At 38.0% G+C, this 15,858-nt stretch overlaps 1 protein-coding gene across 2 annotated transcripts in view; it reads right to left on the reverse strand.

Annotated features, from left to right (window-relative positions):
• ACSS3 (acyl-CoA synthetase short chain family member 3) overlaps positions 1 to 15,858 on the reverse strand; it is a 51,354-nt gene that overhangs the window by 11,555 nt on the left and 23,941 nt on the right. For both annotated transcript variants that reach the window (XM_034403613.3, XM_060694647.2), the window contains 4 exons: positions 13,839 to 13,919; positions 13,663 to 13,758; positions 11,380 to 11,531; positions 6,679 to 6,782 (listed from right to left, as the gene is read on the reverse strand). In XM_034403613.3, the coding sequence (XP_034259504.2) occupies positions 6,679 to 6,782; positions 11,380 to 11,531; positions 13,663 to 13,758; positions 13,839 to 13,919 (433 nt within the window). The remainder of the gene's footprint in view (positions 1 to 6,678; positions 6,783 to 11,379; positions 11,532 to 13,662; positions 13,759 to 13,838; positions 13,920 to 15,858) is intronic.

Consider the following 15,858-nt stretch of genomic DNA (forward strand, 5'->3'; position numbering starts at 1 on the left):
CTATTTCCATGATGTGTGATGTCACTGCATGGAATGTGCCCTGCTCTACCAGTTGCTTTTGATTGCAGCAGGCAAACCTATTAACACCATAGCTAACTTTTCTTCATGGCCTTTCTGCTTTCTCCTACTGGACTGAAATAATACCCAAAGGAAAAGAAGCACCAACATAACAAGAGAAAATTATCACTCGAGCATTCTTAGTGCTTCCTCCAGCAATCCTGGTATTGCTATTGCTAGAAAAGTAGGACAAGGACTCTCTAAATATTTCAAGAGCTCTGTTCTACCTACACTAATAACAGCAGCATTAAGACCACCAAATAAAGTAGACCTGGACCTCTCTAAAGCAAACTTTAAAATTTTACTGCATAGCTAAACTCACAACTCCAGCTGTCAAAATGTGCCTGTCTTTTACAATCAGCCCATGTTAGTGGCAGTGACTGATGGGGTTTTTTTTTCACAATTATTCACTGGCCTTGTTACCAAAGCAAACACCAGAAGTATAGAAAAGAGCACATTTAAGTTGATATTTCTTTATGCAGCAAATCTTTTTAAGCCAGCTGTCTAGGAGTAGGGCAAACAAACACAAAACAAGCCATAAATTAAGTTTATAAATAGATAAAATCTAATCAGAAGCAAACAGATCCAGGTTAGTCCTCAGCTTCAGAAAAAAAGAGGAAAATAAAACATAATGAAAATCATTCTATCGGATTACATCTGAGGAGATAAATCCAGATTTAGAACATCCTTCAGCACATGAGCTACAAAGCAGGGATGCTCAACATCTTCCCAGAATTTGGGGGGCAATTTTGAAACATGAACACTGAAGATAATCTGAGAGTCTACAAATGGAACATTCTGGAGTTAAGCTGCCATGCCACAGTAATGAAAATACGAATGACTAAGATATGCAGTTGAATGCATTATAGTATAAAACAGTTGTAGTCAAGGTAAAAAAGTTCAAATATTCAAAAACAACCACACTAATTATATAGTACCCTGTTTTCTCCAAAATAATACATCCCCTGATAATAAGCCCAATTAGGCTTTTGAGCGCATGGCAATAAGGCTAAGTGCTTATTTCAGGGTTTAAAAAAATATAACAGGGTCTTATTTTCAGGGAAACATGGTATTTATTATTATGACTCTGCTACCATAGCTAAACCAAGCATATATTTAATTTTTCAGTGAATTAAATTACATCTGCACTTTACAACCTTGAACTTTGGCTCATTTGCATATTTCTCATACATTATCACGCTTTAACAAAGCACAACAGAAGACAGTTGCAAAAAAAATAAGCAGACGGAATCATTTTTTAAAAGTACAATGATTCATTCTTCTTAGTAGACAGCTTCTTCCATAGGCTCCATACAAGATTGGTGAACAGTTAGTGTTGTAGACAAGTTTTTCCCTTTGAACATATAAGATATGTTCAGAAAGGGTTTTTTGGCCAGCCAATGACTTTATATAAAACTTGGCAAACTTTGAGTTACAAATTCCCCCATACATGAATTCAGAAGTTATTTAACATGTTTGCCAATTCCATTCTTGTTAATCTTGTTTACCCCATATCTGTAACTATTATGATAAAGAAGACAACACCAGCTCCCTAATCTAATCCCTAAATGAAGACATCTGCCAATAAAAAAGGGAACAATAACTAAAAACAATGCTTTCATAAGGTCAGTCAGCAAGGTTTTCAGGGTATTGACAAGATATGTAATTAGGAAACCCATAATCAGGCAGCCCAAAAGTGCTATCGGCTAAGAATCTGTTTTTTGTTGAAAATATTCTTGGCAATGATTCCTCTAGTTATGATCAAGAAGGGCTGCCAAGACATCTCCAGATTTTATTGTTTATACTTCCCATCTCTTAAGAAAGTTACTGAAAGGTGGCAAAAGCCCATAAAGAGTTTGAACCCTGACAAGGACCCAAAGTCCCAGGAAGGTCCTGCATGACAGTCAGTTCCAAAGGATCTGTCATTGCCATTCCTGGAGTTCCTGGCATATTGAAGGGATGTAGATTGTTACATCTTTCTATATTCACTTTCTTCTATTTATTCAATCAAATCCTCTTTGGCCTGGTTTGAACCTACTGAATCTTAAAGAACCTATTGGCTCCTGACTGACCCACCAGCCAAAGTATTAACACATTTCTTTAAGCATCTTGTAGCTAATGCATACGTGAAGATTTCTTGTAAAAAGGACATGATGTTCTGAACAGAGAAAATGCTTTTTAAAGATAATATATATATAAAAAGCAACACGTTTAATTTGCCACATGGACACAAATTTCAGTCTCTCTCTCTCTCCCTCATGCAGAGAGAGAGAGAGAGATTCAATGATTAAAAACATCCAAACTTCATCCCCTGTGTTAAAATAATTCCTAGCAGGAAAGCACATGCCCATCTCCACATATCATAATACTTGAGCATTTGTGCAATTTCATGAGTTAGGGCCAGCAGAGGGCCATATGCTCTTTCCCCCTCAAAAAATCCAGCTGTATTCTTGGAAGTTAATATCAAGCAGGTCCACGGACTAAATGAAATATATGAAAAAGTAGAAGAGTAAGGTCAAGCCAAAGGAATATCTGTTGACTAAATTACAGACTCTATTATTAATGGTAGCTAATCTAGAAAAACATTAAAGAATATAATTTTTAAGGATCTGGAACCATATTTCTATTAATTAAGATGGACAATCTGCACTCATAGGAATAATGGCAATCAAGATATTTTGTCTTGCTTTTCATACAATGAGTGGCGTCATTGAATTATTTACTTCTTAAAATTCAGATAGCTGAAATGGTTATTTTACTTATTTAATTTCCCACTTTGAAAAAGAAACTTTTCTTTCATAGCACATCCTACAGAAGGAAGAAGAAAGCAATAAGGATCACAATGGCAATTGTATTTTGGAAAGGAGAAGATAAACAGATGTAACTTGTTAAGGCAAAGTGGCAGAAAAAACTTGAAGACTATTGTCAGTACTTTTTACTCTCTTGTGTACCAGGACATCACGGCATTTTAATGAAAATCTTTATTTTTTCCACTTTTGAATAGAATCAAAACATCTTACTCATCTCCACCTTTAAGGTACTTAACAACTGGTTAAGTACTGGTTCAACGGACAAGACGCAGATGATTAACACAAAAGAATCTCATATATCAGTGTTAAACATTTATAATGTAACTGCTTCCAAAAAAGCATGGTGTCTGCTTTAATGTCAGTAGCCCACCACAGTCAAAAGAGAACATATCAGACAGCTGCTATTTTTAAATATGAGAAAAACCATCTACAGCAGGGATTAGTGTTTCATAACCTTTTGTACTCTTTCTCCAAGAAAAGATCCATCAGGGCTGTCTTAAATCTACCAAAGGATTATTCTTTCTATAAGAGAAAATCATGGAGTTTAACTCTCGGTTCCCTATTCACAAACCATCAGTAAAAATATCTACGTTACCTAATGAAGACCCTAGTCACAGAACAAGGGAAAAAGCCGTTGCTAGGCAACAGAAATGACATCAGCAACCTGTAACATTTTCAGAGAAACATATAAAGCTAATGGCAGTCAGAGCTTCTCTCATTTATGCAAATGAGATGGAAAAACTTCCCCATCATCTCTCTCTCTCCCCTTTAGCACACCTTAAAATTACTTTGAGATTAGATCCATGTCTAATCTCAAAGACTTCGATTAGTCTTTCTTTTACTGCAATCAGCAAGGGACTGCGCAAGGCAAGGAAGGAGCCTGAAAAGAAACACTGGATTCATGCTTAACACATACAATTTCAGAAGAAAGTGAGATGCCATACATATGCAGTTCCAAAATTAGAAGAAATGAGAGAAAATGCATGTGGGGATACTTTCAGAGGGATAAAGCTGGGCTACCAACAGAGGTATTGAATTTGGGGTGGGGTAGGAACATGTATCTTTCTAATTTTGACAGCATTTTGAAAAGCTGGTTCAAGTAAATGATGATTCACAGGTAAGATTTGTATCATCACTATTAAAAATTTCAGAAGAAAGGAAGAAAAATGAAGACATTAGTAGTACTTTTTTCAAAATAGTCTGACCTCTCTCGCTGATTAAATGCCATCTTCTTTGGGCAATTGAGAAATGAAAACCACCCAACCCTATGATTTCCATAATTTCTCCTTTAACTCTATATTTAGCCAAACCTTTTCATCACTTTTATTTTTAAAGTGGGATTCAAATTAAATGCCTTTTATTTCTTCTGCATGACACATGATAGCAGTGTAGCATGTATGTGTCTTTATTTTATTAATTCAGTTTTATTCAATTTGTACATTGATTGACTCCCAACCTGAACATCACTTTGACTTGGCTATTCCCCACTATCTGCTACATTTAAGAATTTATACTAATTAATCTCTACTTAATTAGTTCCAATTCTTAAACATCTCTACTTAATTAAGTGTAATCTCACTTAATCCTCCACTTAGTGAGACTACACACATATCTGCCTCTCATGTCCTAGGCCAGTGTTTCCCAAACTTGACACTTTGAAGATGTATGGACTTCAACTCCCAGAATTCCTCAACCAGGCATACTGGCTGGGGAATTCTGGGAGTTGAAGTCCATGCATCTTAAAATAGCCAAGTTTGGGAAACACTGTCCTAGGCTCTATGGGAAAAAATCCCCAGTTCTGCCATTTGTTATACATTCTTGTTCACATCTCAATGTCAGCTGCAGCTCCTTCAGATACTTCAGCTTTAATAAATAGCATTTGAACTGTCCTCTGTCTGCTAATAGTACATTGAGGAATGCTATAAAATTAGTTACAGTGACCAATAATAATGGGTATAGCAGTAAGAAAGCTTTGACTTAACTGAAGGGAAGGAAGAACTTTAATATATTGAAGAAATATAGAGAATATAATACCTATTTATTGGGATCATTTGGTATTTTAGATGGCTCTAGAGACAGTTGTTATGGCTCATCTATTTAAGAGGATGTGGATTTATTCTCTATAGTGCCTGAGGACCAGGACAAGAACCAAGGGGTGAAAGCTTTAGAAAGATTTAAACTTAAAACCAGGATGAATTTCTTGATCATGGCAGCTATTAATCAGTACCACAGCCTGTTTCTTGGAATCATAGGTGGTCCATCATTGGAAGTTTTCAAATAAAGATTGGACAGCCATGAGTCTGGGATGGTCCAGGTATCTCTGCCCTGAGCAGCAGTTTTGAACCACTTCCAAACTTATTTTATAAGCTGAGAATAACTGGATAGAGCAGAGGGACTCCACCCAGTCCATTCGAGACATAACTGGCACTTCAGCTGCTACTCAGTTTCATCCAGCTTGTTTATTTGTGACAGCAACATCTCCATGAAGCCAATCTCACAAGAGACTCTCAATAGTCATTTCTCAGTGGTGAGTTACAACCTATTCTAGCATCGTCCAGTCGTCAACGTGACAACATAAAGCTTCTGTACATTACTGTTAAATCAACACTCTAGCCAGTGAAGATAGATAAATCATTAGTAAACACATGGCTGGAGTTTGATTGACAGGGCTTTTTTTCCGATTTGAGCTGGCCTTTCCAGTATGAAGCAAAAGAACAGCTGCAACAATGGCTGTCTAGCCTCCATGTCTTTCAGGGTGGACTTTGAAAACAGCTATGACAACAAAGCTATTCAAGAAGTACTTAAGATTCAATGCATGAGGGAAACTGCATCACTTCTATATTCTCCATATGTTCAACCTCATGGCAATATTGGGACCAAAGGCAAAGAATGATGAATTTGCTCTCTGCAACCCCTCAAACAATCCAAATGGCTATTGATGAGTAGGGTTAAATAAATGAGATGTAACCAGCAGACACACTTTCTCCAAGGTCAGTGCTCTCCCCATTTAAAACCCTACTTTTTTTTCAAATACCTATCAGATTGCAAATGGTGGCTATTTTCTCCCAACTTTTGCTACCAGTTTTGAGGGTGTGGTTCATGTGCAACTCTTGCTTGCTTACAACTGATCTAAGAGTAAAAAAAAAAATTTTTTTTCTACTGTATGTAATTTTTACATAGCTGGAGTTTTCTTACTCTATTCCTTCCCATTTTACATACAGATTAGAAAAATATTTTTTCTAATAGATAACTGCATATCAGTCTTTTGTTTTCCCAAGACAATAGTATTCAGTTAATTCATGATTCTTAGATAAACACAATAGCTCAAAGAGCCTTGGTAGTACAGTGGTCTAAGGCACCCTGTTATTAAGCTGGTTATTAAGACCAGCTGCCTGCAATTACTGCAGGTTCGAATCTCGCCAAGGCTCAAGGTTGACTCAGCCTTCCATCCTTTCTAAGGTAGGTAAATTGAGGACCCAGTTGTGGGGGCAATAAGCTGACTTTGTATAAATATACAAAAGGATGAAGGCTATTGCTGAGCCCATTGTAAGCCGCCCTGAGTCTCCGGAGAAGGGCGGCATATAAATCAAATTTTTTTAAAAAAACAATAAAAAGTACCAATATAGTAAAAGAAATCAAAATAAAGTGGGAAGACAGTACAGTAGCTATAAAAAGGAATCCAAATTAATGAAAAAATACAAACTTATTTAAGCTGCCCCACATGTGAACTAATCTGAAATACAAACTTCAATCAGAAAAGAGGTAAAACTGTTTATGTGAATTTGTTTTCAGACAGGTATAATCAACTCACCAGTTTGCCACCAATGATCCAAAACTGGTACCTTGAAAATTTTTTTGCACCATTCTAATGTATCCACATCACAGCGTTCACCAGCTACAAATAATGTTCGAAACCTACATTAAATAGGATTAATTTCAACATTATTTTCCTACCAAGAAATATAAAAATATAACAACAGATGCATTTATGAATGGTATTGTTTCCTACTTACAGAAAAGTTATAAAGCAGGGATACTCACTTTTTTTACATTTTATATTTGAATGCTACACCAGCAGTGAGGGCAGGATAAAAACTCAAGCTGACTTTATTATATTCACATTTTAAGGTAATGAAAAATAATTATAGTGAATTTATTTACTATCAATTACTATCAATTATCCTCCTGTCACTTTAAGAAGTATGATTTGTAACAACTTTTGGAGGTTTCCAAATTCATAAATATGATTTTTAAGGATCACTGATAACCCGTAGAGCAGGGGTGAAATCTAAATTTTTTTGCTACCGGTTCTGTGGGTTTGGCTTAATTAGTGGGCGTGGCTTGGTGGTAAGGTGACTGGGTGGGTCTGGCCAAGTCAATGTCACTTCTTTGCCCTTTTTTAACCTACAAAACACAACACAACACAACTGGCTCACCCACAATGTAAAAGCAGCTGTGCTAGACTCAAAATGGCCCCGCAACAAGCAGGAACCTCACACAGCCACAAAAAGCCCCAAAAAACAACTTTCACACTTTACACACACAAAATTCCACATACAGCTTTGTGAGATTTTGTGTGTTTGTGTAGTTAGAGTGAAACACTACAGAAACACACTAAATCTCAGAAAGCTGCACAAATATTATTTTATTTTAATTTATTTTTATTTTTATATAAAAGCAGCTAAATTTAAAACTTCCTAAACTTTAAATGTCTAGGTCTAAAAAAAGAACAACTAAAAAAAACTCCAATTAACTATTTTTTTTAAAGCTCCCAAAGGGGAAAAAAACTTACCAAATAGAACAGGGGTCTCCAACCTTGGCAACTTTAAGACTTGTGGATTTCAACTCCCAGAATTCCTCAGCCAGCTTTGCTGGGAGTTGAAGTCCACAAGTCTAGGCAGGCAGGCAGAAAGAGCTGCTCACCAATGAGCTTGATTGCAGGCAGGGAGATCCAGTTGCTTGCTGATGCATGGATTGCAATCGTCTTGCGATCAGCAGCTAAGGTAAGCAAGCTGGAGGCTGGGAGGGGGGGGGAGAAAAAAAGAAACTTTTTTTCTTTTACATGGCTCTGGTGATCCAAGCTGAGTTGCCTGATTAGCAGGCAACTCAGCTGGGATGTCAGAGCTTGGCTGGTCAGAGCCATTTAAAAGGAAAAAAAGGCTCTGATGATCGCGGGGCACAGCTGGGCATGGGGGGCAGGGGCAAGGATTTTTGCTACTGGTTCTCCGAACTGCCCGCCGCCATCGCTACCTACTCGCCCGAGCCGGTCCAAACCGGGAGCATTTCACCTCTGCCGTAGAGCCTCAGATTCTCTATCTTACAAGGATTTCCAAATAAGTAATCGTGTTAGTTTACTAACAAAAGAACCTGAGACAAACACGTTTATTTTAGCATAATGTCTGTAAATTGGATTGATTGTTTATTGTTCGTTCAAAGATTATTACATTTTCCTTTTGCACAGCAAACGTACATAATTTTCAAGTAGCTGATGACATGCTACTGAAACAAGATTCTTCTATCATTACACACATACAGCACATTGTTAGATGAAGGAAATTTCTTGTGTAGATGTAGAGAGCAAAAAGAATGGCTCTGAAGAAGAGCTGCTACCAAGGCAGTACCCTGTTTCCTCGAAAATAAGACCTCCCTGGATAATAAGCCCAATCGGGCTTTTGAGTGCATGCACTAAAATAAGCCCCCCCCCCGAAAATAAGCCCTCCCCAAAAATACCTTAGGGTTGGGGAGACAGAGCTGGAAATCAGGTAAGACAGCAAGGGAGCCCCATCTTGCTCCACGCGTCCCAAAATAATAAGACCTCCCTAAAAATAAGGCCAAGTGCTTATTTCGGGGTTCAAAAAAATATAAGACAGGGTCTTATTTTCGGGGAAACACAGTAGTCAGATAAGAGGGGCGCAAGTCTCAGCCAATATAGTAAAATGAGTAAATGGCTCAGACAGGTGCCTCCCTAGATAGCACAAAGATAAAGGAAGGATTCAGACTTGCAGGATTCTGTTATTACAGCTGTTACAATTATAGTGGTACTGATTTACAATAGACTTACATACTGAACAATAAGTAAATTTATGCAAATGTGTAGAGGTTTGCAAGGAAGAGTAAGGAAATTAACTTGAGTGCTAGGGATCTGTAGTCTGTAGTGGATGGAAGTTGGAATCAAAGGCAATAGAACCATCAGATAGTAAAGTATGCAGAAGTGATAAAAGATTTCTTGCTTGACAGCATGACATCCAGATCAGGGGTGGGTTCTAAAATTTTTTACTACCAGTTCTGTGGGCATGGTTTATTTTGTGGGTGTGGCTTGGTGGGGGGTAATGTGACTGGATGGGCATGGCCAACTTTTTTTTTTTTTTTTTACTTTTAAAAGCATTTTTTCTTCAACCTTAAGAGGTTGCAGAAAAAAATGCTTTTAGAAGCCTCTGACTATCAGGCAACTCAGCTGGGATCACCAGAGGCTTTTAAAGGCATTTTTTTTCCTACAACCTCTTCGGCTTTTAGAAGCCTTTGACAATCCCAGCTGAGCCGCGCGATCATCAGAGGCTTTTTTTTTTACTTTTAAAAGCATTTTTTTGGCCGAAGAGGTTGTAGAAAAAATGGTTTTAAAAGTTAAAAAAAAAAAACTCTCTGATGAGGTGGGTGGGGTAAGTGAGTGGCGACTGGTCCGGGACCAGTTCGGAGGCATGGCCAGCCAATGTTATTACTGGTTCTCTGAACTACTACAAATTTTTACTACCGGTTCTTGCGAACTGGTGCGAACCGGGAGCAACCCACCACTGATCCAGATGAAAAACAGAACAGGTGACTTTCCAGAATGGAGAGCTTAAAATAAATAGAGAGAGAAGAACCAAAGGTTAGATTTGTTCATTAAGAAAAGAAAAAAATGCTGTTGTGTCTGTGAAAGATAGACACACATACAGAGACCTATAAAGACAAAAGAGAGGAGCAGAAGGAATTCATCTTGAAGAACAATAGCTAGTAAAAAGAAATGATTGTAAGAGGCAGCCTGGGAGATAAAGGGAACAAGGGACAATGTTTCTCTTCTTGCAGTACTGTGCCCTGCTGGGACTCCATTCCTTTAGAGATGTGCTGAGATAATTTTGAAGAAAGTATGCAGTAACAGTTCATCAAAAGTAAGAGACAGTCCTGGGAAATTAAATAAAGCATAAGAAACAAACGCAAAATAATTCCACCTTAATTCTGTCTGGCATACTAGGAGGCAAAAGGAAACTTGACAGGCTTTCTAGTTTTTATTATTATATCATCAAACAATAATGTGGCATTCCTGTGGTCTTTGTACTGCGTCTTGACCAATTTCAAAGGGCTCACAACTCCCTGCAGCCACATAATGCTGTGGTTAAGTGCATGAGATTCAGATTAATTAGCACAATCAACCAGTGAGGGAAATATAGAAGCTGCCAAGTTTCAGTTCAAAGCAAACAGGATTTAAACTGGCCAAAGAGGAAGATCCAGGAGTGATCAAGCAACCAAGAGAAGAATGACACAACTCTGAAAGATTTTTGCAAAAGCAGCTTGTGGCTATATTTTTATTATGGGAGCACTTTCAGTAGGCATTGTGCTTTTGAAATGTACTGTTTAGGAGAGTGCTCAGACTATTGAGAGGATGAACTGCTATCTCTAGGCAAGCCTCACATTCCCAGTGAACTTCGTAACTGTTTCCTCAAGTGATTCTTGTCTCTGTGTATCTGTGTATCTGTTTGGTTAAAGCAAGTAGTACACTTTTTCTTTTTTACATAACTAAAGGTTTATATATATTTTTTCTTATTGGGTGTCCCAGGAGGGAAGGAGAAAATCATCCTTTAGAGCCCTCCTGCTGACTAGAAGACTTGGCAGCAGATTTCTTTAATGTGAATTAGATAGAAGGTGATCCTGCTGAGAGATTCCATGTGGAATCAGCTTCTTAAACTCAGAACAAGCCACTGTGCCAAAACAATAGAATAGTAAAGTGGATTATCGCAGAAGATAATTATCCTGTTCAATTAAAAATACATTCACTCCAGTTCATTGTCCAGTTCTATCTGGTGTAAAGGTAGAAGTATAGAAAATAATATTTTTTTCACCAACAAATTCTAATATGGTAGAGTTCAGGAATGAAATAATATGAATAGGCCTAACAATAATGAGAAGTGGCAATAGTTTTAGAAGATGATGTTTTCTAAAGACAAAGAGAATTAAAGGTATCAGGTAACTGAAGTTATCTGACAATATCTTTCAAATAGATTCCTGAATAAAAGAAATGAGATTAGAAGTGCATCTGCCACAGATGAAGTATTTGGAAGAAATAAATACAAAACAAGTTTAATGAGATCAAAGCCACATTCAGAGAGCGTTGTTCTTGCTGTCCTAGTTTGTGGAGCTTATTAAAGCCATTTGTCCAATCAAGGCCCATTTTAATGTTATTTCTCTTTTCTAGGGCTTTGCTATCATACCCAATTTTGCATCATCTGCAAATAGGATAAGCAAAAAGACCAAAATTCACCTTGTCAAATTGTACTGTTTCCCCAGGACAGCCTCAGGGTCCTGTTGACGGATTGCTCTAATTGCAGTTGGTGCAGTAAAAAGAGCCACTACTCCATATTCTGACAGCACACGGAAAAAAGCACCTGCATCTGGAGTTCCTACAGGTTTTCCCTATAAAGAGATTAGTTTTAAAAATGTAATTGGGTAAAAGGTATTCCATAATTCTTTCAGTTTAAGGGCTCACTGCAACATGGCATCAACTTGTCAGCAGAATACTGAAACAATGATTAAAATGCATTTGTACGAACATGAGGAAATTATTCATATGCAGCCACATTAGTGTGTCAAAGCTGTCTGGTGATGCACTGAATAAATTACTGAGGTACAAAAAAAACATGTCTTGCAAGTACTGCATCAAATTGTTACCAGGTAATTATTAACACATTGCATACACATCTCAGTAGGTACAAAACCAGGCTGACCTTCTTTGGATTTCAAGCAGACTCATGCCTAGATACCATTATTTCAGGGGTGGGTTCTACTTACCTTTATTACCCGTTCGCAATGAGGCCACACACGTTCTTCTGCACATACACAGAAGCGCATTTTGATGACATCGGGGTCGATGGGCGGAGTCTCCCGCCAGTTTTACTACCAATTCTATAGATCTGGTGAGAACCAGGGGCAACCCACCACTGCACTATTTGGAAATCCCAGACCTATACACTAAACTAAACTCCTTCCAAATTGTTATCAAGAAAACTCCATGCAAGTATCCATGAAAATTATTGAAATTGAACTCAACTCAGAGCCTCACTTATTCTGTCAGTTTTGGAAGCCATATTAGGCCGGAAGCTTCCACGCTGCCACCTTCTCATGTGTGGGAAAGTAGGAGGGGGGATTTAGTAGAGGGAATGTATTTAGACAAAATAGCATTCTTCCTTTCGGTCAAGGTCAAGACGATCCTGCATCTGGAGAATGAGTGGTTGGAGTGCTGTCTCAAGATGGGACGGATGGTGATTGGAGCATGTGATCGACTGATGAATGAGGGGATGGTTTGGGGGGTTTTGATTTACTGAGGGAAAACCTGGAACTATCAGATTTGGGGTTTCCCAGATATGCCAGTATACCTATTCTAATAAATGGAACTTTGAGAAAATGTTTGCTTCAGAACAGTGGTGAAATCCACATTTTTTTACTACCGGTTCTGTGGGTGTGACTTGGTAGGCGTGGCTTGGCAGGCATGGCAGGGGAAGGATACTGCAAACTCTCCATTCCCACCCCACTCTGGGGCCAGCCAGAGGTGGTATTTTCCGGTTCTCTGAACTGCTCAAAATTTCCACTACCGGTTCTCCAGAACCTGTCAGAACCTGCTGGATTTCACCCCTGCTTTGGAGTTTTTAATTGGAGATCGGGTTTTCTGGAACATTGACATATTCATTCTCTCATATGTTTTGGTTGATTTATGTTCATAATCCTGTACAGTTTTTAAACCCAGGTATGAGCAGGCTTTTAGTCAATGGAGACTATACCTTTTTTTTTTTTTGCAAATGAAGACCATGGTGGATGGGGTGATGATGAACACCTGAGTTGGGGAGGAAGGAGCTTCTCCTCTTTCCATGAATGGGTTTTTTTTTTTTTTTTTTTTTGTTCCTTTTACAAATATAAAGCTATCTCAGTGGCTCAGAGGCTGACTTTGGGTATGCTTTCTGTTTCAAAACTAAGTTTTTAAATTCCTTAATAACTTGGTGCTAATATTTTCGAGAAAATCACTATCTTATTAACCTGCCTGGGCCTTGCAGGCATCTTTGGTAAGATTTCTATATACATTATCAAAGAAAAAGCGCACATCATGTACTTTAAAAAAAGGTGTTTTTAAAACTCACTACTTAGAAATTGAATAAAATATAGTTCTCCAGATGGCATATAATGTGGAAAAAGTACTGTATTTAAAATCAGAGGAAAAAGCTTCCAGTCTTCACCTCTAGTATATAGAGATGTGGAACATGCAAACTTCAGGCTTGCTGTAGCTTGCTTACATAGCAGGAAACTTTTATTATCTTAGACTAACATTAGCTGCTAAAGAGATGAGAGGGCTCTACAAATTATGTTTCTCCAAGGAAGACAGAGCCTTCCTAATCACATCATAACCAGACATTCTATATGAGACTGGTGAAAAGCACTATTACTAAAAGTAGTAATAGTGATAACACATTAATTAACAGAAATGTATGTGTCTATTTGCTGTTTGCTGAAGAGCAACTCAAATAAGTTAAATAATTAAAAATTTAAAAATAATCACCTCATATAAAATTGTTGTATTCCCATGCAGAAGAGGTCCATAGCAAATGTAAGAATGACCAACCACCCAGCCTAAATCAGATGCAGCCCACCAGACCTAAAAATGAGATATAAAATGTAATTAAAATATAGGTACATATTTTCTTAATTGAAACATATTATATAAACTGAAATTACCTCTTTAGATTTAAGTCCATATACAGCTGACATAGTCCAGTTTAGCATAACTGCATAGCCACCTGTTGGTCTGACAACACCCTGAATGAAAGAAATTTGATGTTTAAATAATTAATTAGAATTAAATGAACACTTGCAGGAAATTAATATTGTCTACTTAATTCTAAGAGCTTTCAGATTTCCAAGCATAGGTTACAAGTTACATGAATTTGTTCTTTATTCAGAATCTAGTTCTTACATGCAATATGGGGAATGTGCAATTCTACAATGGCAGGAGAAAAATTGAGATTCTGCAGTTGTTAATCCAAATGCATTTTTTAAAGAATGGTGAATATTCTGCAGTCTTCCAGATACTTCTGAACTTTAACAAGATCATAATAGATGGATATATAATTCAATAACATGTGGAAAGTCACATCCCTGTTTCGGACCATGAATAGATGTAGGAAGAACTTCAGGTAATTGAAAGAAAATAAGCTGTTCTCAGTTGAATCACTACAAAATATAGTTAGTATTTTGGAGGTTTATAGCTTCCATTTTCTAATCCATACCATTTTAATATGGAAATGGTACAGGCTGGAAAATCCACACATTTGAATGGGCATAGTCATCATTTCTGGTATTTTATTGATGAAAGCATCTTTTGGAGGGACATTTTATGGTTCAAATCATTGTTCAATTTAGTGTGTGCATGTGAGGCAGAAAAGGAATGCAATTCAATGCAATGAGACAGCTGTTGCTTCCAACCCACATATACCCTTCCAATTTCAAAGAGGCCACCCATAGCTTAGCACTGTTGGCTTACCAGCTCCTCCCACGGCCAGAGAAACTGCTACAATGGCTTAATAGACTTAACACAGAACAACACTGGAGAAGACCAGGTCAGTGTTGCTTAGGCACAGGTTGAACTCTAGCTTTAAAAAACTGGCCTTCCCTGCACTTTCCAAAATGCATGCTGGAGCAGCACATCCCAGCAGTTAGTTTCTTTTCTCCCCCAGATATTTAGAACAGCATGGATAATCTTGCCTGGCATTAGCCAATCACCCTTACAAATCTTCAGAGTCAACTCAGTGACTGACTGGCCCAGCTCAATCACAGATCTGAGTCTGCAGCTGGCTAGTTTCACAACATACTGTTTCTTAAGGGATGTGTGTCTATAACTGCTCTGGGAGCCCTACCTTGCTCCTTAACAGAAAGGGATAGGCTAGTTGAAGGGAAAGTATAAAAGGGCAGAAGACACCTCCCCCCCCCCAAAAAAGGCAGCTATGTTCACAAAGGGAGAGAAGGTTCTGGAACAGGTTGAACAGCAACAATGTCTATCAAGGTGTATTTCAACAATAACTGGAATAAGAGCTGAAATAATTGAGTCAGGAGTGCATTCTTCCTTCCCCATTCCCAAATGTTGAAAAATCCCTAACCTGATAAGTTTGAAAAACTCAGCCTATTCCTACTTGTCTCCTATCTTTCCGCAAACAACCCATTTACACCAAGACTGAATATATCATAAAATAACAAATGGATTTTAGAGGTCATCTGGGCCTGCCTACATCTTTTTAGGCAACTAGGAAATATGTAGAAAAGCCTGTGCTTTTTATGATGCATAAGCATTTTCTATCTCTTAGATTTAGAGCTCAATGTACCTTTCCTTTCTACATTCTCATCTCTGTTACAGAAGGTGGCTGCGTTGCTATGATCTCTCCTCTTGTTCTTATGGGAATTTTTAAACTTTTGTTGCTACTTCTTTACACACAGAGTAATATTCCACTGATTTTGACCATATGTCACTAATATACACAAGCTCAGGCCTTTAATCTTATCCCGCACCAGTGGTGGGTTTCCAAATTTTTTACTACCAGTTCTGTGGGTGTGGCTTGGTGGGCGTGGCATGGCTTGGTGGGTGTGGCTTGGTGGGCATGGCAGGGGAAAGATGCTGTATAATCTCCATTCCCTCCCCAATCCAGGAGAAGGTTACTGCAAAATCCCCATTTCCTCCCAATCAGCTGGGACTTGGAAGGCAGAG

The sequence above is a fragment of the Pantherophis guttatus genome, chromosome 7, assembly GCF_059756535.1.
Source record: "Pantherophis guttatus breed Tessera chromosome 7, ASM5975653v1, whole genome shotgun sequence".
NCBI classification, from domain to species: Eukaryota; Metazoa; Chordata; class Lepidosauria; order Squamata; family Colubridae; genus Pantherophis; species Pantherophis guttatus.